General features: G+C 41.5%; 1 protein-coding gene across 1 annotated transcript in view; it reads right to left on the reverse strand.

The window, feature by feature from the left end:
* The window catches only part of si:ch211-26b3.4 (connector enhancer of kinase suppressor of ras 2), a 911874-nt gene that overhangs the window by 326691 nt on the left and 564338 nt on the right, over nt 1-20845 (reverse strand). Inside the window, exons 8-9 of the mRNA XM_059977444.1 lie at nt 14961-15029; nt 2112-2258 (exon numbers count right to left, since the gene is read on the reverse strand). Coding sequence (XP_059833427.1) covers nt 2112-2258; nt 14961-15029 — 216 coding nt within the window. The remainder of the gene's footprint in view (nt 1-2111; nt 2259-14960; nt 15030-20845) is intronic.

Raw genomic sequence — 20845 nt, forward strand, 5'->3', positions numbered from 1 at the left:
ATGTTACTCCCTGGAAGGCAAGAGACTGAGGGATGACCTGATAAAGGTATTAAAGACCACGAGGGGCACAGACAGGGTAAAAGCACAAACTTTTTGTCAGGAAGGATTGCTGAAAACAAGAGGGCATAGGTTGAAAGTCAATGGTGAGTGATTTAAAAGGGACATCAGGGACAGCTTCTTTATGCAAAGGATGCTGCGTATTTGGAATGAGCTGCCAGAAATAGTGGTTGAAGTGATCACATGAGCAACACTGAAAAGCTATTGAGATAGGCAATGGATAGGAGGGCTTTAGAGAGTTATGGGCCAAATGCAGGCAGATGGGACGAGGTTGCTGGGCAACACAGACAGCATGGAGAGTCAGGCCGAAGGGCCTGTTTGCATGTTCTATGACTATGACTCCAAATAGGGAGAAGATAAGTTCAGATTTGATCTCAGACAAACGTTATCTCTTGACACCTTATCTCTGGTAATTAATTTTTTGATATGCGTTTGGCAAGCGTTTTTTAAATTGTGTGGGATACAGACACATGTACCAATGCCTCACCTTTGTGGATTGCCAAGGTATACATGCCGTGGCTGTTCGAAACACTGCTTTACGTTTGAGAGCTGTGAGCTTTCAGTTAAGAAGAGCATCCTGACAACTCAAGCAGCAAAATATTCAGCTCTTCTCGTATGCCCTGTGTAGTCTTCCCCTTTTCTTGCATATTTTCCTTTTCCCAGTGAGGTTCTATTTCCTCTCTAGCTTGAGTCTCTTACAATTCCAGCTCACACTATTGTGTAATACTGAACGTTTGTCATGGGAACAGCTCTATCTAACTTTAGCCTATCCAAATCTAGTAGTTTTACTGTACAACTTCACTAAATCTCTTATCTAACTTCTTTGTTGGATGAAAAGCAATCCAAATCCTTCAACCTAATACTGCACCTGAAATCCCTCATTGTTGGAACCACTTTTGTGAATATTTTCTACATTCTCTCTACATGCTCCCTAAATTGCAGTGACCAGTAATGGAAATAGTATTCCAGTTGTGGTCCAACCAGTCATTTACAAAAGTTGACTATACTTTCCCTGTTCTTGTACTCCATGCCTTGTTGTATAAAAGGTATAAATTAATCTCAAATGATTAATTTATTACTCTGTCAACATCTCCCACCAACCTACTGTTTCCAATGATTTACACAGATCTTTCTGTTGCTGCATACTTCAGATCTGTAACATCTGGTTTGCACTTCACAATCGTCTTGTCTGAATTTAATCTTATATTTGTCTACCTGTTCTTTCATTATCCTCTGCAGTATTTACTTCATATCTTAGTTTTATATGAACTGTATTTTTGTAAATTTACCTTGTACCTTGATTCCAATTCAATCGTATCTTTCCAACAAATGCTTATGTCCCAATGCTGACTACTGGGGAACATCACCTTCTGCTATCGTCCATTATGGAACACCTATCTACTATTCTTTGCTTTCTGACCTTAAGCAAACTTTTCATGTATACTGCTACTGACCCTTTGTTAATATTCAATAACGTCTCAATTCTGCTATCTGGCCTTTTACATCACTTCTGAAAATCTACAAACGTAATATTCAAAGCATTCTTTCATTAAACTTCTGACTTCTCGACTTCTGTTAGATCCTTTTGATCAGACTTCTCTTGGGTCTGACAGGATGGATTTTTCTGAATGTGTCATCATCAGCTATGTTTTAAATAGATCTCTCAGTTACTTATTCATATGGCTATCTAGAACTGCAGGGATGAATCTCCAGAATCATTCAGCAACTACAGCCACTGAAATAGAGGACAAGATCAGCTTACAAAAGAACGACCTTGTGATTCATTAAATGATTGCAAAAGAAATTTATTACATTTGTTTGTCTAGAAATGAAATATTATCATTGATCTGTGGTTTAAATGAGATTGAAATCTTGTCTAATAGATAGATTTCATGGCACAAACCTTGTAATTAGTTACCATGGTGTTCTTAATAAATCATTTGCCCATCTGTGTTATAGCTGAACTAGTCAATATTTTTATTGGACTCATCTGTCAGGTTGACAGACTTTCAATCTGATTGTGTCTGATTGTATTTCAAGAGAACCCAACTTACCTGTAGTGCTAAAGGTTTCCACCTCACATTCTTTAGCAGTGCAGGAGCAGAGGTGAGTGTGGTCTGTGGTCGCTTTTTCAAAGTCAAAATGACCCCACTGGGATCTTCTCTGAGTGCATTGACAAGATTCTTCAGCTGCCATCCCACCTGTGACCAAGTAACCAGAGAGAGAAAGATAAATCTTTTCGCAAGCTAAAATTTAAATGAATGGAATTAGAAGAAGCAAATAAAATGACACAGTAATTGCATTCTACATTTAAATAAATTTAAGTATTCAAACAGAAGAACTCAATAAATAGGATTAGGTTTATGTGCCTTGTGTTACCATTCAATTTGATCATAGCTGAATACATCATGTAAACAAACCCTTTGGTCCAAGTTGCCCATGCCAACGAAGCTGTGTACCTAAGCATGTTCCATTTGCCTGCATTTGGCCCCATCTCTTTAAACATTGCAAATGTACATAACTTGATCAGTAAGTCTGTAGATGGTATAAATTTAGGAGGTGTTGTGAACAAAGGTTATAGTGGATTACAGGGGGAAATCTAAAGATAGTTAGGGGAGTGGCAAATGGATTTCAATACAGTTAAAATGCGAGGCGATACATTTTGGAAAGTCAAACCAGCATCAAATTTATACTATGAATGTTGAGTTGTAACAGGGATATGCAATGGTTGATTTGTCTTTTTTACTGGGATGAAGATTTCTATTTTCTTCCAAGGATAGCACTGCTGAGTTACAAATACATCCAGCAGCAGAAAGAGAGGGGCTAAGGAAAAGACCTTCTTCGTTAAGGATGCAGACAAAAGTTGGAGAAGGGCTTGAGCCAGGGAAACCTATCCTACTAAGTGTTGATGAAGCAATGCTCTGTCTAAATCTATCAGAAAAACAATCCAAGCAGATGCTATGATTCCTTGAAGCATTGATGACAGATGGTAACTTCTTTAACTAGAGCTCCTACCAAGCCCTGTGTGCTTGGGCTGCTCTGCCTGTAGATGTGAAATCAAGTTCTTAGCTTCCAGATATTTCAAGTGGTGGAAAATGACAAATGGTTTACATTGCTGATATACAAGTTTTCTGTTCAAGGGAATGGTATTAACCTCATCCTCAAGTTGACAACATCAAGTAACATGGATACTCAGGACTCCAGAGTGAACTCCACTCCACATCTCACAGGAAGCTGCTATCTTATATAACATTTTATTCTGATGGGTGTACTGGGACTGCATGACTCTGAGGTGTAGCAGATGAGCAATTGTTATGATTTGCAACTCCAAAACATTAAGCTAATTCAAAAAAAGACACGGGACTGGGAATGTAAGTCTAATTTTCTGTTTTTTACTCAAGGTGTGTCACATAGTCACCTCATGACATATGCAATGTAATTACTTTTACATATAACCCGAAATAAATTATTTAAATGAACAAAAATGCTTCATCAAACAATATATTTACAACATTACTCAAATGCTACTGAAATATTAAATACACAACAATGGTCTCAGCCATTCCAGGCCAAGAGGCTACAGTTGTGATGGAGTACCTGTACTGGTTAAAGCTCACAGTTTCACTTAACTGCTCTTCCCATATCATTTTTATTTAACATCTTCCTGCATTCTGTATACTTAACCTAGATTTTGATTGCATTCTGCATTTATGGATTTGGAATTGTCACATGTACCAAGATACAGTGAAAAGCTTGTCTTGATAGAGATCAAACCATTACACAGTGCATTGAACTGGAACAAGGTAAAACAATAGAAATAACAGAATAAAGTGCAACATCTACACAGAATGTGTAGTGCAGGTAAATGATAAATTGCATGATCATTACGAAGTAGATTGTAAGGTCAAGAGTCCAGCGTATTGTACAAGTGGTCTGTTCAGGAGCGTGAAGACAGCAGGACAGAAACTGTCCTTGAGCCTGGTGGTATGTGCTTTTGGGCTGGGAGACGGGAGAAGAGAGAATGCCCAGGGCGAGTGGGATCTTTGACTATGTGGGCAGTTTCAGTGAGATAGTAAGAAGTATAGACAGATCCGTGGTGGGGTGGGGGGAGAGGCTAGTTTCTGTGCTGTGCTGAGCTGTGTCCACAACTCTCCGCAGTTTCTTACAGTCATGGGCAGTTTCTTGTGGTCACACACAGAGCAGTTGCCCACCAAGCCATTATGCAGCCAGATAAAATACTTCCTATGATGTATCATTAAAAACTCATAAGGGTCAACAGGGACGTGCCAAGTTTCTTTAGGTTGCTGAGGAGGAAGTGACATTGGTGCACTTTCTTGGTCATGGTTATCAACAAGGTTAGATCAAAGTCAAAGTCAAGTCAAGTCAACTTTTATTGTCATTTCGACCAGATCTGCTGGTACAGTGCTTAGTAAAAATGAGACAACGTTTTTCAGGACCATGGTATTACATGACAGAGTATAAAAAACTAGACTGAACTACATAATAAAAAAAAACACAGAGAAAGCTATACTAGACTACAGACCTACACAGAACTGCATAAAGTGCACAAAAACAGTGCAGGCATTACAATAAATAATAAACAGGACAGTAGGGCAAGGTGTCAGTCCAGGCTTCGGGTATTGAGGAGTCTGATAGCTTGGGGGAAGAAACTGTTACATAGTCTGGTCGTGAGAGCCCGAATGCTTCGGAACCTTTTCCCAGAAGGCAGGAGGGAGGAGAGATTGTATGAGGGGTGCATGGGGTCCTTCATAATGCTGTTGCCTTTGTGGATGCAACATATAATGTAAATGTCTGTGATGGCAGGAAGAGAGACCCTGATGATCTTCTCAGCTGACCTCACTATCCGCTGCAGGGTCTTGTGATCCGAGATGGTGCAATTTCTGAACCAGGCAGTGATGCAGCTTCTCAGGATGCTCTCAATGCAACCCCTGTAGAATGTGATGAGGATGGGGGGTGGGAGGTGGACTTTCCTCAGCTTTCTCAAAAAGTAGAGACACTGCTGGGCTTTCTTTGCTATGGAGCTGGTGTTGAGGGACCAGGTGACATTCTCTGTCAGGTCAACACCAAGAAATTTGGTGCTCTTTACGCTCTCTACTGAGGAGATCAGGTCAGACTAATGGTGATATTCATTCTTAGGAGCTTGAAGCTCTCAAATGTCAACATTGTTGATGTGGACAGAAGCACGTGTGCCATTCCCCTTCCTGAAGTCAATGACAACTCCTTTCATTTTTTTGACATTGACTGAAAGGTTGTTGTCATGACACCCTGTCACCAAGCTCTCTATCTCCTTTCTCTAGTCTTTCTCATCATTATTTGAGCTACGGTCACTATGGTCATATCATCTGCAAACTTGTAGATGGAGTTGGAGCAGAACCTGACCACACAGTCATGAGTGTCCAGCAACTAGAGTCTGCGGTCTGAGGGAACAATCATGTGGATACCAGTGTTTAGAGTATTCGTATCAAAGGTGTTACTGCCTATCCTTACTGATTAGAGTCATAGATACATGGCAATGTACAACACAGAAGCAGGCCCTTTGGCTGATCTACTTCATGCCAAAACCATTTAAGCTGCCTACTCCCAATGACCTGTCCTGGGACCATAGCCATCCATATTCCTACTAACCATGTACCTACCCAAACTCCTCTTAAACATTGAAATCAAGCTAGCATAGACCACTTGTGTTAGCAGCTCATTGCACACCCCTATGACCCTTTGCGTGAAGAAATTTCCTTTCATGTTCCCCTTAAATTTCTCATCTTTCACCCTTAAGCCATGACCTCTGGTTATCGTCCCACCCAACCTCAGTGGAAAAAGCCTGCATGCATTTACCCTATTTATACACCTCATATTTTTGTATACCTCTATCAAATTTCCTCTCAATCTTCTATGTTCTAAAGAATACAATCCTAACCTATTCAAACTTTTCTCATAACTCAGGTCCTCCAGACCTGCCAACATCTTTCTAAAATTTCTCTGCACTTTCTCAACCTTATTTACATCTTTCCTGTAGGTAGATGACCATAGCTGCTCACAATACTCCAAATTAGGTCTCACCAATATCTTACACAACTTCAACATAACATCCCACCTTCTGTACTCAGTATATTGATTTATGAAGTCCAATGCGCCAAACGCTTTCTTACCAACCCTATCTACCTATGCTGCCACTTTTAGTGAACTATGAACCTGTATTCTTAGATTCCTTTGTTCTACCACACTCCTCAGTGCCCTACAGTTCACTGTGTAACACCTACCCTGGGTGGTTCTACTGAAGTGCAAACCTCACTTGTCTGCATTAAATTCCATCTGCCATTTTTAGCCCATTTTTTCAGTTGATGCAGATCCCTCTGCAAGCCATGATGGTCTTCCTCACTGTCCACTACACCCCCAATCTTTGTGTCATCTGCAAATCTGCTGATCCAGTTGATCAGATTATTATCCAGATCACTGATATAGAAGACAAACAACAAAAAACCTGGGACTGATCCTTGTAACACACCACTATTCACAGGTCTCCAGTCAGAGAGGCAACCCTCTACTACCACTCTCTGGCTTCTCTCTCCCATAGATCTAATGTCTAACCCAATTTACTACCTCATCCTGATTGCCAAGTGTTTGAACCTTCTTGACTGGCCTCCCATGCAGGACCTTGTCAGATGCCTTATTAAAGTCCAAGTAGACAACATCTACTGACTTGCCTTCATCCACTTTACCGTAACTTCCTCAAAAACTCTATAATGTTGTTTAGACATGACCTACCATGCACAAAGCCATGGTGACTATCATTAATCAGTCCACCTCTATCCAAATACTGATATATCCAGTCTCTTAAATACATTCCAATAACTTTTCCACAGCTGATGTCAGACTCACCAGCTTATAACTTCTGGTTCTGTTGAGAACCTTTTTTAAATAGTGGAACCACACTGGCTATCCTCCAGTTCTCCGATACCTCTCCTGCTGCTAATTTCTGCACTTGCTTTGAGGGAATGCCTTGTCAGGCCCGAGGGATTTATCCACCCTGATTTGCCTCAGGATGCAAGGAATGCACTTAAGATCTCCCCATCTGTGTTGGCTCCACACATGGATTACCATTCTGGTCTTCCAGAGGACCAATTTTGTCCCTAGCAATCCTTTTGCTCTTAACATACCTGTAGAATCCCTTAGGATTAACCTTCACCTTGTCTGCCAAAGCAACTTCAAGCCTTCTTTTAGCCTTCCTGGTTTCTTTAAGAGTTCTCTTGCATTTCTTATACTCCATAAGCACCTCAGTTGTTCCTACTTGACTCTACCTGCTATGTATCTCCTTTCTTCTCTTAACCAGGGCTTCAATATCTTTTGAAAACCAATGTTCCCTACACTTATTATCTTTACCTTTTATTCTGGCAGGCACATACAAGCTCTGTACTCTCAGAAGGTCTCCCACTTCCCAAGTACAGCTTTGTCCCAGTCCACACTTGTTAGCGTGTTTCTGATGCCCACAGATTATTGTCCGTTGGCCAGAAAGTCATGGATCCAATTGCTGAAGGAGGCATTGATTCCCAGGTGCAGACTATGGTCATGTGTTTGTTTGGATCTGTAGTATTGAAGGTGGAACTATAGTCAATAAACAATAGTCTGATGTAATTGTCTTTCCAGATGCTCCAGAGATGGGCACAGGGCCAGTGGGATAGTGTCTACTGTAGAACTGTTTTGGCAGAAGTGGAAATGCAGTGGGTCCAAGGTTGTCTGGAAGGCTGGAGTTGATGAATGCCATGATCAGCCTCTTGAAGCGCTTCACGATCGTAGATGTCAGAGCTACTGGGCAGTGGTTATTGAGGCATGTTATCTTGTTTTTCTTCGTTACTGGGATAATAGTGGTAGGAGGAAACCACAACATGAAACAGGGAGCGGTTAAGAATGCCTGCAAATACCCCTGTCAGAAGATTGTATTTTCTAAATGCATTTTGAGTGTCATTTATTTTCTGCATTTTGATTCTGCCTTATATTCAGTTGTACTTTCCATTGAGCATTTTTGTAGTTTTTTTGGTTATTGTTCAGTCTTTGCCCTCCAGGGATCACTAGATCTGGATTCTGACCTTCAACGGGAATGCACCTTCTGTTCCTGAGGTATCTGCAGCTTAGGGGCTTTTAAAGAAAATTGTAAGCACTTACTTAAAAGATGGAGAGCCAATAATGTTCCAGAAGAAAATTTCACAGGTCAGGCAGATGAATTGTAAAGGTTTTATAGAACTTGAAAATATTCAGGTGCAGCAAATGGAGAACTACTGCAGTGTAGTCATCAATACCCAGAACATAGAATAGTACCTCTAGACAGGCCAGCTGGCCCATCACTGAGCTAATCAATGCCAATTTATACTAAATCCTCTCCTTCAGTGTATTATCCATATCCCTCCATTCATGTGTCTATCTAAAAGCCTCTTAAACGCCACTAGATGGCCCCTAGTGTTACCTTTAAACTTCCCCCCACTCCGAAGTCTGGCCTCTGGGGTTTGATATTTCTACCCTAAGGTAAAGATTCTGAATGTGTACCTTATCCATGCCTCTAATAATTAAAAAAAAAACTCTATCAGGTCTCTCCTTAGCCTCCGACACCATCGGGACAACAATGCAAATTTGTCCAGCCTTTTACTTATAGCTCATACTCCTTAATCCAGACAGTATTTTGGTAAACCACTTCTGCATCCACTCCTCATTCTTCTAATAATGTGGCAACCAGAACTTCATGCAATACTCCAAGTGTGGTCTGAATTAATGCATTATATAGCTCCAGTACACTTCCTTCCTCTTATACTCAACACCTCTAATAAAGGATGAAGGCAAGTAATCCATATGCAGAAAAAACAGGAAGAGTCTGGGCCAAAACATCAACTGGTTATTCCCCTCCATAATACTGCCCAACTTGCTGAGTTCCTCCAGAATTCTATATACGTTGGTCAAGATTTCCAGAATCTGTAAAATTTCTTAATTATTCTATACACATCCTTTACCATTATTTATTTGCATAACCACTTACAATGAACTATAGATCTGGATGCCAAAATCCCGCTGCCCCTCAGTGTTGTTAAGAAATCTACTATTATCTGTATTCTCTCTGCTTTCATTCGACCTCCCCAAGTGCTCACATCACACTTCCCCAGATTAAGCTCTACATGCCACTTATTTGTCCAAGTCTGTAACTGATCCATATCCTGCTATATTCTTTGATAGTCCTTTATGGTGTCCAAAGCTCTGCCATAAGTGGTGTCATCTTAACAAAGCACGCTGACTATCCCTAATCAGTATATGTCTCTCCAAATGTTCATAAATCCTGCCTCTCCGGATCTTCTCCACTAACTTGCACACCACTGAAGTAAGATTCACTGGTCTACAATTTCTTGGGTTATCTCTACTCCCTTCCTTGAACAAGGGAGCAACATTTGCAAACCTCCAATCCTCCGGTACTCCTCCCATCTCTATTAATAGTGCAAAGATCATTGCTAGAGGCTCAACAATCTCCACCCTCACTCCCTGCAGTAGCCTGGTATATATCTCATCCAATCCCAGCGACTTATCACACTTCAAAAGCTCCAGCACATTCTCTTTCTTCCAGGCAATATACTGAAGTGTTTCAGTCCACTGTAAGCCATCCCCACAATTGCCAAGGTCCTTTTCCCTGGCGAATACTGAAGCAAGGTATTCATTAAGTACCTCCACTACCTCCTCCGACTCCATGCACATATTTTCACTATCGCACCTGATTGGTCCTATTCTCACACAGCTCATCCTCTTGCTCTTCACATACTTGTAGAATACCTTGGGGTTTTCCTTAATCCTGCTCGCCAAGGTCTTCCATGGCCCCTTCTAGCTCTCCTAATTTCATTCTTGAGCTCCTTCCTTACAATCTTGTAAATTTCTACTGCCTTGAACATTTCTTGAACCTTTCGTAAGCTTTGCTTTTCTTCCTAGATATCCTACACCCTTTGTACACCATGATGCTTTTATCCTTTCCCTGACTCAATGGAACATATCTATGCAGAATACCATGCAAATGTTCCCTGTGCATTTGCCACATTTCTGCCATGCATTTCCCTGAGAACATCTGCTCCCAAGTTCCTCCCTAATAGCATCATATTTCCCTCTACCCCAATTAAATGTTTTCCCAAATTGTCTGCTCCAATCCGTCTCCAGTGCAATGGTGAAGGAGATAGAGCTGAGATCACTACCTCAAAATGCTCTCCAACTGAGAGATCTGACATTTGACCAGGTTCAGTTCCCAATACCAGATCAGGTGCAGCCTTTCCTCTAGTTGGCTTATCTACATATTGCATCAGGAAACTTTTCTGAACATACCTAATAAACAATCCATCTAAACCCCTTGCTCTAAGGAGATGCCAGTCAATATTAGAAATGTTAAAATATCTCATCACAACAACCCTATTATTATTGCACTAATCCAGAATCTGCCTCCCTATTTGCTCCTCAATGCCTCTGTTACTATTGAGGAGTCTATAAATAGAGTTATTGCCCCAATCCCGTTTCTGACTTCCACCCACACTGACTCAGTAGACAATCCCTTCATGACTTCCTCCTTTTCTGCAGCTGTGATACTATCCCTGATTAGCAATGCCACTCACCCACCTCTTTTGCCTCCCTCCCTGTCCTTTTAGAAACATCTAAAGCATGGCACACTCAGCAGCCATTCTTGCCCCTGAGACATCCAAGTCTCTGTAATGGCTACAATGTCATAGTTCCACGTATTGGTCCACACTGTAAGTTCATCCGCCTTGTTTATGATACTCCTTGCATTAAAATATACACATCTCAAACCATCAGGCTGAGTGCACTTTTGCTCTATCATCTGCCTACCCTTCGTCAAACTACAAGCTGTCTCTAATTGTACGCCAACCACCCCATCCTCTGACTCTTCACTTTGGTCCCACTCCCCTGCAAATCTAGTTTAAACCTTCCCCAATAGCATTAACAAACCTCCCCACCAGGATATTGATCATTGGTCATTGGTCATTAATAATGAGATTCTCTGGATACAGAAATTCTCTCACTATAGAAAACATTCTCTCCGCATCTACTCTATCTAGGCTTTGATGGACTTCAATGAGATCCCCCACATTCTTCTAAACTCCAGTGAGTACACGCCCAGAGTTATCAAACGCTCCTCACAGGTTAACTCTTTCATTACTGAGATAATTCCATTGAACCTCTTCCGGGCCATCTCAAATGCCAGCACATCCTTTCTTAGATTAGGGGCCCAAAACTGCACACAATACTCAAACTGCAGTCTGACTGATGTCTGGTGGTGATGCAACTTGTTCAAATGTTCTCCATGGTACATCTGTGCAAATTTGCAAGAGTTATTGGTGACGTACCAAGTCACCTCATGCTTTTGATGAAATATAGCTGCTGCCATGATTCCTTTGTAATTGCATCAATATGTTGAGCTCAGGATGTATCTACAGAGATATTGATAGCCAGGAACTTGAAACTGTTCAACCTTTCCTCGATGAAGACTGGTGGGTATTCCTTTGACTTCCTCTTCCTGAAGTCCACAAACAATGACTTGGTCTTACTGATGTTGAGTGCAACACCACTCAACCAGATGATCCATCTCACTCCTCTACGCCTCCTCACCACCATCAGAAATTCTGCCAACAATATCTGTCTCATTGGCAAACTGAAAGATGCTGTATGTGCTGATGGAGTATGAGATTCACACAGTTGTGGGTGTAGAGACAGTACAGCAGTGGGCTAAGTATGCATCCTTGAGGTGTGCCAATGTTGACTGTCAACAAGAAGGAGATATTATTTCTGATCTGCACTGACTGTGGCCTCCTGGTGAGGAAGTTAAGGATTCAGTTGAAGAGGGAGATACAGAGGCCCATATCTTGGAGTTTGTTGATTAGAACTGAGGGTGTGATACTGCTGAACAGTGAGCTGTAATCAGTAAACAGCAACCAGATATTGTCCACGTGATCCAAAGTTGAATAGAGAGCCAATGCAATTGCATCTATTGTAGACCTATTGTGGTCATAGGCAAACTGCAGCAGGTCCAGGTCCTTGCTTAGACAGGAGTTGATTCTGACTATGACCAACTTCTCAAAGAACTTCAATACAGCAGATGTGAGTGCAACTGCGCAATAATCATTGAGGCAGTTCACCCTTCTCTTCTTGGTCACAAGTATGACCGTCTCCCTTTGAAAGTAGGTGGGAACTCTCAACTTCAGCAGCAAGAGATTAAAGATGTCCTGAACACTCCTACAAGTTTTCAGATCCCTACCAGCTACACTATCAGTGTCTGATGCCTTGCAATGGGTCACCCTCTCAAAAGCTTTTGTGATCTTGGACTTCAAGAAAGAAATCACAGGGTCACCAGATGCTGCAGGGATATGCACAGATGTAGCTTTATTCTCCCTATCAAAGTGTGTCCAGAAGATGTTGAGCTTATCTGGGAGTGAAGTACTACAGCCATTCATGATGTTAGACTTCAACTTATAGTAAGTAATGGGCTACAACCCTTAACAGAGCTGGTGTGCATCAGATTCCTGCCTTTAATCTCAATCAGAATTATTTTTTCTCACTCTTAAAGCAGCCTTCTGTAGGTCATATCTAGACTTCTTGTATAGGTCTGGATCACCAGTCTTGAATGCCACAGATCTAGCCCTCAGCAGACTATGAATCTTCTGGTTCATCTGCAGATTTTTGTTTAGATATCTCCAGTATGTTCTTGAAGGCACAAACTCATCCACACAGTTGAAAGATCACTACTACTCCCTCCGTAATCTCTTCAGCTACTTCTTTCAGATGCCTGGGTCGAGATGACTTATGAACCTTCAAGCTTTTCAGCTCCCAAGCAACTTCTCATTAGTTATGACAACTACACTCATTTCTGTCCACTGACGTTTTCAATTTTCTGGCATACTGCTGGCGTTTTCCAAAGCGAAGACAGTCACAAAACACCTATTAAGTTCATCCACCATTTCTTTGTCCCTCATTAATAGTAGTGTGACCACATGAGTTGAGTAAGATGTAAAATTAGATTGGCATAATGGTCACAGTGGGCTGAAGACCCTGTTACTGTTCGGTGACTGTTAAAATGGAGAAGGAACATTCATGACGACATTGGAGACCTTGAGTCCATTTAACAAGAGCACACAAAATCCCTGCATAAATGATGGTAGGCACATGCCACCTTCCAAACTACCTGCTTATCTGCACATGAAACATCTCATTCACATCTGTGACAGAGTTTGCAGAACCCATATTGATGTCAGCGGCCACCTGAGAACCTATAGGACTAGAATTAAGCAAGCCATCCTTGATCCAGGGGACATCCTAAGGAGAGAAATACAAGAGCAGAAGTCTGACTTTGCTCCAAAGCTCAGTGGGGGCTGCTACAAAATCAGGGAGAATACTCTGAAAATTAGTAGCCAACCCTCTGCAGTTTTCTCAGAAACAGTTGGTAGAATTCAGCATCCCTCAGGGGAGTGCCAGATGGGAGTGACTGTAGGTGGCTAATGTTCCAATGACTGGTTGATAGTTGGATGACATAGATATAAGGTGAATGGGAAAACAACCGGAGGCTACCCTGAGAAAATCCTTCTCACACAGCAAGCAAGAGTTAGAATGTATTGTCTTAAAAACTGATGTCTATTGACTCAATGGGAGCTTCAAAATTCAATTGCCAAAATCTTAAAGGAGAAAATGGGGAAAGGACCATGGGGAAATTGCAAGGTAATTGCAATTAACTGGATTAGAACGAGCTGGAATTTGATAGACCAAATGGTGTCTCTTTCTGGTTTGAAACATATTTGTTAAAATCTATTCATCCATAATTTCATAACAGTTCTCTCTTCACTCAATTGACTTTAATACGTTTGAAACTAATTCACTGAGGTGACAGTAGAACTGGAGGTCTCAAGTACAAGCAAAGGAATAACTAAATTCAGAATTAATATGTGGAGATAATGTTTCAGTGAGATAGAGCGTGATGAGAGAAGCAGGTAGTCAATTATTATTATTATATTGATAATTATTATTAAAAATTAAGAAAATAACAAACCCAAAAAATTGTCACTACTTAGGTTCTTACATAATTTCTGGTGATTGTTTATTAAGATGCAGTGCTGAATAAGCTCTTTGGCTCCTTGAGCCACGTTGCCCAGCAGTCCCCTGATTTAATCCTAGCCTAACCACAGGGCAATCTACAATGACCAATTAACCTACCAGCCAGAACATCTTTAGACTGTGTGAGGAAACCCACGTGGTAATGAGGAGGACGTACAATGCAGCGAGAATTGAACCCGAGTCACCTGTGCTGTAAAGTGTTGCCCTAACCACTACAATACCATGCTGCCTCTAGGACAAGAGTGAAATTCCTCTCTCTCTGTGGGTCCACACAGATATAGAAGGATTATTCATTGCTGTTTGTATTACAATTATGTTTGTCCAGTCAGGAGTTGTTAGCCCTGAGCTGAAACCCCAAACCTGGAGGACCAGAGGACTGCTGTTGGTCTGGCCTCTAACCTTTATCCTGTTTGGCATGAGTGACCCTACCAAGAGCCAAAGCAAAAAGTCCTGACTCCAGCCAACATAGCTCACTGGGGTCATTGAGGCACGTAAGCTTCCAAACCCCATGACAAGCTTGGATGAATTTCAGGCTGTGCTGTGAACTATTTTTTATCTTGAGACATGCAGAAACATTGAAGGTGAATTGAATAGGAATCAAACAATTCTGAAGCTTCCACGTAAACTGATCTTTCTTTTTAAGCATCTTGTACTTCAGTGGAAGTGAACTGTATAAGGAGCATCTGTCCCTCTTCACATCAGAAAAAATATCAGTTACAAATAAAACATGCATCTTCACTGAAGTTTCAGCTACTTACCACTGTTTGGTGGTTGACTTGAATTACTTCATCCCCTGCATGAATCTTCTTGCACTGGTCTGCAGGAGACTGTATGCAGAAAAAGGAATAACATTAGAGAAATAAGAGTAAGATTAACTAAAAAAAATACATTATGGATGTTCACCTTATTAAAAAAATGAAAAATAACCATGAAACTGAAGCACAATTGATCACAGAAATGAGATTTTACAATACTCTGAATTGCTAGTCTTTGAATTAGATAATGAGTAAGAAAAATACTGATCTAAATCAGAGATTTTGTATAATATTTTATATATGGTTAAGAAGCTGCAATGTGCTTTTGGAAAAGTACATTTTCATGTCTTCAGGCCCCATTACATAATGTGTCATAATTAGCTCATTATTACCCTGAAACTGCAAACTTTACAATTCCCAATGCATAACTACAAACGTTTACTTTGAACGGGAGAATAAAACTACAGCTATGAGGATCCTTACAGCATCCAGTGACCCTGTCTCGGAGACCGACATCAAGAGGGCAAAACCCCACAAGAGACAGGCCCCAGTGGAGAACCTGGTCAGGCTCTGAAAACCTGTGCCAACCAACTGGTGGAGGTGTTCAAAGACATTTTCAATCTCTCACTGCTACAATTGGAAGTTTCTATCTGCTTCAAAAGGACAAACAATTATACCACTGCCCTAGAATAGAAGAGCAGCGTGAGCTGACTTTAATGACCATCATCCAGCAGCATCCGTATGTACGGTGATGAAGTGTTTTGAGAGTTTGGTTATACCTGGGATCAACTCCCGCTTCAGCAAGGAACTAGACCCACTGCAATTTGCCTGTCGCCACAATAAGTCTACAGCAGATGCAATCTCACTGAATCTCCACACAGCCTTCGACCTCCTGGACAATACAAATACCTCGATCAAAGTGCTGTTTATTGACTACAGCTCAGTGTTTAACTCTATCATTCCTACAATTCTGGTAGGAAAGCTCCAGAATCTGGGCCTCTGTACCTCCCTTGACTTCCTAACCAGAAGACCTCAATAGACAATAGGTGCAGGAGTAGGCCATTCGGTCCTTCAAGCCAGCACCACCATTCACTCTGACCATGGCTGATCATCCACAATCAGTACCCCGTTCCTGCCTTCTCCCCATATCCCTTGACACTGTTATCTTTAGGAGCTCTATCTAACTCTCCCTTGAAAGCTTCCAAAGAATTGGGCTCCACTGCCTTCTGAGGCAGAGCATTCCACAGATCCACAACTCTATGGGTGAAAAAGTTTTTCCTCAACTCGTTTCTAAATCCTCTTGCATTTGTACAGAGCCCTGGTGAGACCACACCTGGAGTATTGTGTACAGTTTTGGTCTCCAGGGTTAAGGAAGGACATCCTGGCTGTAGAGGAAGTGCAGCATAGATTCATGAGGTTAATTCCTGGGATGTCTGGACTGTCTTACGCAGAGAGGTTAGAGAGACTGGGCTTGTACACGCTGGAATTAAGGAGATTGAGAGGGGATCTGATTGAAACATATAAGATTATTAAGGGATTGGACAAGTTAGAGGCAGGAAATATGTTCCAGATGCTGGGAGAGTCCAGTACCAGAGGGCATGGTTTGAGAATAAGGGGTAGGTTATTTAGGACAGAGTTAAGGAAAAATTTCTTCTCCCAGAGAGTTGTGGGGGTCTGGAATGCACTGCCTCGGAAGGTAGTGGAGGCCAATTCTCTGGATGCTTTCAAGAAGGAGCTAGATAGGTATCTTATGGATAGGGGAATCAAGGGATATGAGGACAAGGCAGGAACCGGGTATTGATAGTAGTTGATCAGCCATGATCTCAAAATGGCGGTGCAGGCTCAAAGGGCAGAATGGTCTACTTCTGTACCTATTGTCTATTGTCTCAATGGCCTACCCCTTATTCTTAATCTGTAGCCTCTGGTTCTGGACTCCCCCAACTTTAGGAACATGTTTCTTGCCTCTAGCATGTCCAATCCCTTAACAATCTTATACGTTTCAAACAGATCCCCTCTCATCCTTCTAAATTCCAGTGTATACAAGCCCAGTTGCTCCAATCTTTCAACATATGACAGTCCCACCATCCCAGGAATTAACCTCATGAACCTATGCTGCACTCCCTCAACAGCAAGAATGTCCTTCATCAAATTTGGAGACCAAAACTGCACACAATACTCCAGGTGTGGTCTCACCAGGGCCCTGTACAACTGCAGAAGGACCTCTTTGCTCCTATACTCAACTCCCCTTGTTATGAAGGCCAACATGCCATTAGCTTTCTTCACTGCCTGCTGTACCTGCATGCTTACTTTCAGTGACTGATGAACAAGGACACCTAGATCTCATTGCACTTCCCCTTTTCCTGGCTTGACACCATTCAGTTTGTAATCTGCCTTCCTGTTCTTGTCACTAAAGTGGATAACCTCACATTTATCCACATTAAACTGCATCTGCCATGTATCTGCCCACTCACCCAACCTGTCCAAGTCACCCTGCATTCTAATAACATCCTCCTAACATTTCACACTGCCACCCAGCTTTGTGTCATCTGCAAATTTGCTAATGTTACTTTTAATCCCTTCATCTAAATCATTAATGTGCGGATTAGACATTGTTGACAATCAACACTGGTGCACCTCAGGGATGTGAGCTTAGCCCACTGCTCTACTCTTTCTACACCCATGACTGTGTAGCAAAGCACAGCTCAAACAGCGTTTATAAATTTGACGATGCAACCATTGTTGGCAGAATCTTAGATTGAGATGAGAGGCTGTAGAGGGGCAAGATTTACCAGCTAATTGTTGCAACAACAACCTTGCACTCAATGTCAGTAAGACCAAAGAATTGGTTGTGACTTCAGAAAGGGTAAGGTGAGGGAACACATGCCAGTCCTCAATGAAGGATCAGAAGTGGAGAGAACGAGCAATTTCAAGTTCCTGGGTGTCAATATCTCTGAGGCTAACCTGTACACAACATATTGATGCAGCTGTAAAGAAGGCAGGACAGCAGCTGTACTTCATTAGGAGTTCGAGGATGTGTGTGTGTGTGTGTGTGTGTGTATGAATGAATGCATATATACAGTAATTCACAGTTTTCTCTTTTCTCTCTATTACCATATATTGCATTGTACTGCTGCCATAATTTAACAATGTATGTCAGTGATATTTATTTATTTTCAGAATCAGAATCAGACCCACAAACCCATCATGCCAATCTCCTTGTTGGAAGCAGAACCTTGCAAATTATTTATTTTCAGAATCAGAATCAGAATTATTTGCAAGGTTCTGCTTCCAACAAGGAGATTGGCATGATGGGTTTGTGGGTCACAGAGATGGCCTTGCTTTTAAAACTGTACAGCTCAATTGCAGTTGGACAAGAAAGATTCAGAGGGGTATGTGATAGGCAAATGTGATAAGTTGAGTTGGGCATCTTGGTCACAATGGATGCTTGCTTATTTATGACTCTATAATTCACAACTGCACCACTAACAATTTTCCCTATGTCATAAATAAATAAATATATAAAATAAAAGCAAAGTACTTAAAAAAGGAGCACTGTACAATGCTAAGCAAGAGAAAATCTGCAGATGCTGGTAATCCGAGCAACACACACAAAATACTGGAGGAGCTCAGCAGGCCAGGCAGCATCTGTGGAAAAAGTACTGTCGATGTTGCGGGCTGAGATCCTTTGGCAGGACTGGAGAAAAAATGCTGAGGAGTAGGCTTGAAAGGTGGGGAAGGGGGGAGAGAAACAGCAGGTAATAGGTGAAAGTTGGAGGGGGAATTGGATAAAGCAAAGAGCTAGGGAGTTGATTGGTGACAGAGACAGAAGGTCATGGAAGAAAGAAGAAGGGGCGGGAGCACCAGAGGGAGGCAATGGGTGGGCAAGGAGATAACATGAAAAAGGGACAAGGGGATGGGAAATTGTTGGTGGAGGGTGGAGGCATTACTGGAAGTTTAAGAAATCGGTGTTCATGCCATCAGGTTAGAGGCTACCCAAACAGAATATATGGTACTGTTCCTCCAACCTAAGTGTGGCCTTATCCTGACAGTGGAGGAGACCATGGATAGACATATCAGAATGGGAGTGGGAAGTGGAATTAAAATGTGTGGCCACTGGGAGATCCCTCTTGTTCTGGCAGATGGAGCATAGATGCTTGGTGAAGCGGTCTCCCAACCTACATCTGGTCTTACGGTATATAAGAAACCACACCGGGAGCACCTCAGCTTTTTCTCTGCAGACCTGCCAAAAGGTTTCAGCCTGAAACATCAGCTGTACTGTTTTCCATAGGCGCTGCTTGGCCTGCTGAGTTCCACTGTACAATGATACAAGTAAATCCACAAAGTTATGACCATCTATGGAAACTCTATTGTGCTGATGACAGTTTATGAATACAAAATGTTCTTGTTACACACGCTATTGAGGTCATTGATGGATTACTGTATAAAATTAACATAGTGATTCTCACATTACAGCTCTTCAGAATTCACAAATCACTTCCCAAATATTTGTGATATGAAGGAATATTTGCTTTCATTTAAGTTATGTGAAATAAGTAACTAAATACCTTTTTTTACTCACTTTTATTGCCCCATGCAGACCTTTCACAGAATCAAATTACAGTATCTGTAAAAACAGAACCAGTTTATTGCCCAAGAATGGCCTGGGCCTGTACCTGTCTAAGTGACACTTAAATGCTGTAAATTAACCGGCCTCTACCATCTCATTTGACGTACCACCATATACTGTGCAACAAACCTACCCCTCATTTCCACTCTCACCTTAAACCTACACCCTCTAGTTTTAGACTCTCCTACGCTCGGAAATAGATTATAAACATTCACCTTACCTATGCTCCTCATGATTTTATAAACTTTTAGAAGATCATTTCTCAGCCTCTTTCACTCCAGCCTATCTAGTCTCTCCTTATAACTCAAGCTCTTCAGTCCAGGTAACATCTTTTTTGTACACTCTTCAAATGAGTCACACTTGAAACCAGGCCAAATGATAGAATATGAAACCACATTGATTTCAATATCAGTTCTAGAATTATGGATTAGGAAGCGAAGAGGTTTTTTAATGAATTTAAAATAATCATTCATTTACATGCCTTGGAAAGGTAGAGGCATTGAAAAACTGTTAAACTTTAATAGAATTCCTACCAGCACATGGCACAGGTGAATTAGTCCCTTGCTCTTTCTCATAGCTCTGTAGCTTTCCCAAACCAAGCAGACCATACTCCCCGTGTACAGCAGGGCCTGCTTTTATCACCCTGTTAGGCTGCAATGAGCTAACTTAATACAGATCTCCTGCTGTCAACTCCAGTGCTTTAGTCAGGCACCTTAAATCAGTGTGCTCTGGCTAACAACCTACCAGCTAGTGATACTCATCCTTACAACTTTTATTGTGACAGAATTTTGAACACCTTCAGGAAATCCCAACTCAAAGCTTACCACTACATAAATGCAGCTTTAAAATATCATTCTCATCCCTAAACTTCCAGCAGGAAATTACAGAATTTGCTAAAATTGTTGGTGTCTAAAATTGTTTAGGTATCAACAGATCAATGGGCATTTGGCATGGTATGGACTTGGCTCCCTGAACAAATGTAGCCTTCAATAATCAGCAGCACAGTGGTGGAGCCAGTAGATCTGATGCCTCACAGGTCTCAGTGAACCAGGTTCAACCCTGACTTCTGGTACTTCCCACTTGGAGTTCTTATGTCCTCACTGTGACTGTCCATGTTTCCCTGTGTACTCTGTTTTCCAAAAGATTAGGATAACCTTTGGATAAATGGCTTCCGTAAATTGCCTCCAGTGTCAAACAAAGTTATAGGATCTGGGAAGAGTTGCTAGAAAAGTGGAGAGAAAGTGGGGAACGTGGGAATGTA

This window comes from Hypanus sabinus, chromosome 8 (genome assembly GCF_030144855.1).
Source record: "Hypanus sabinus isolate sHypSab1 chromosome 8, sHypSab1.hap1, whole genome shotgun sequence".
Taxonomy (NCBI): Eukaryota; Metazoa; Chordata; class Chondrichthyes; order Myliobatiformes; family Dasyatidae; genus Hypanus; species Hypanus sabinus.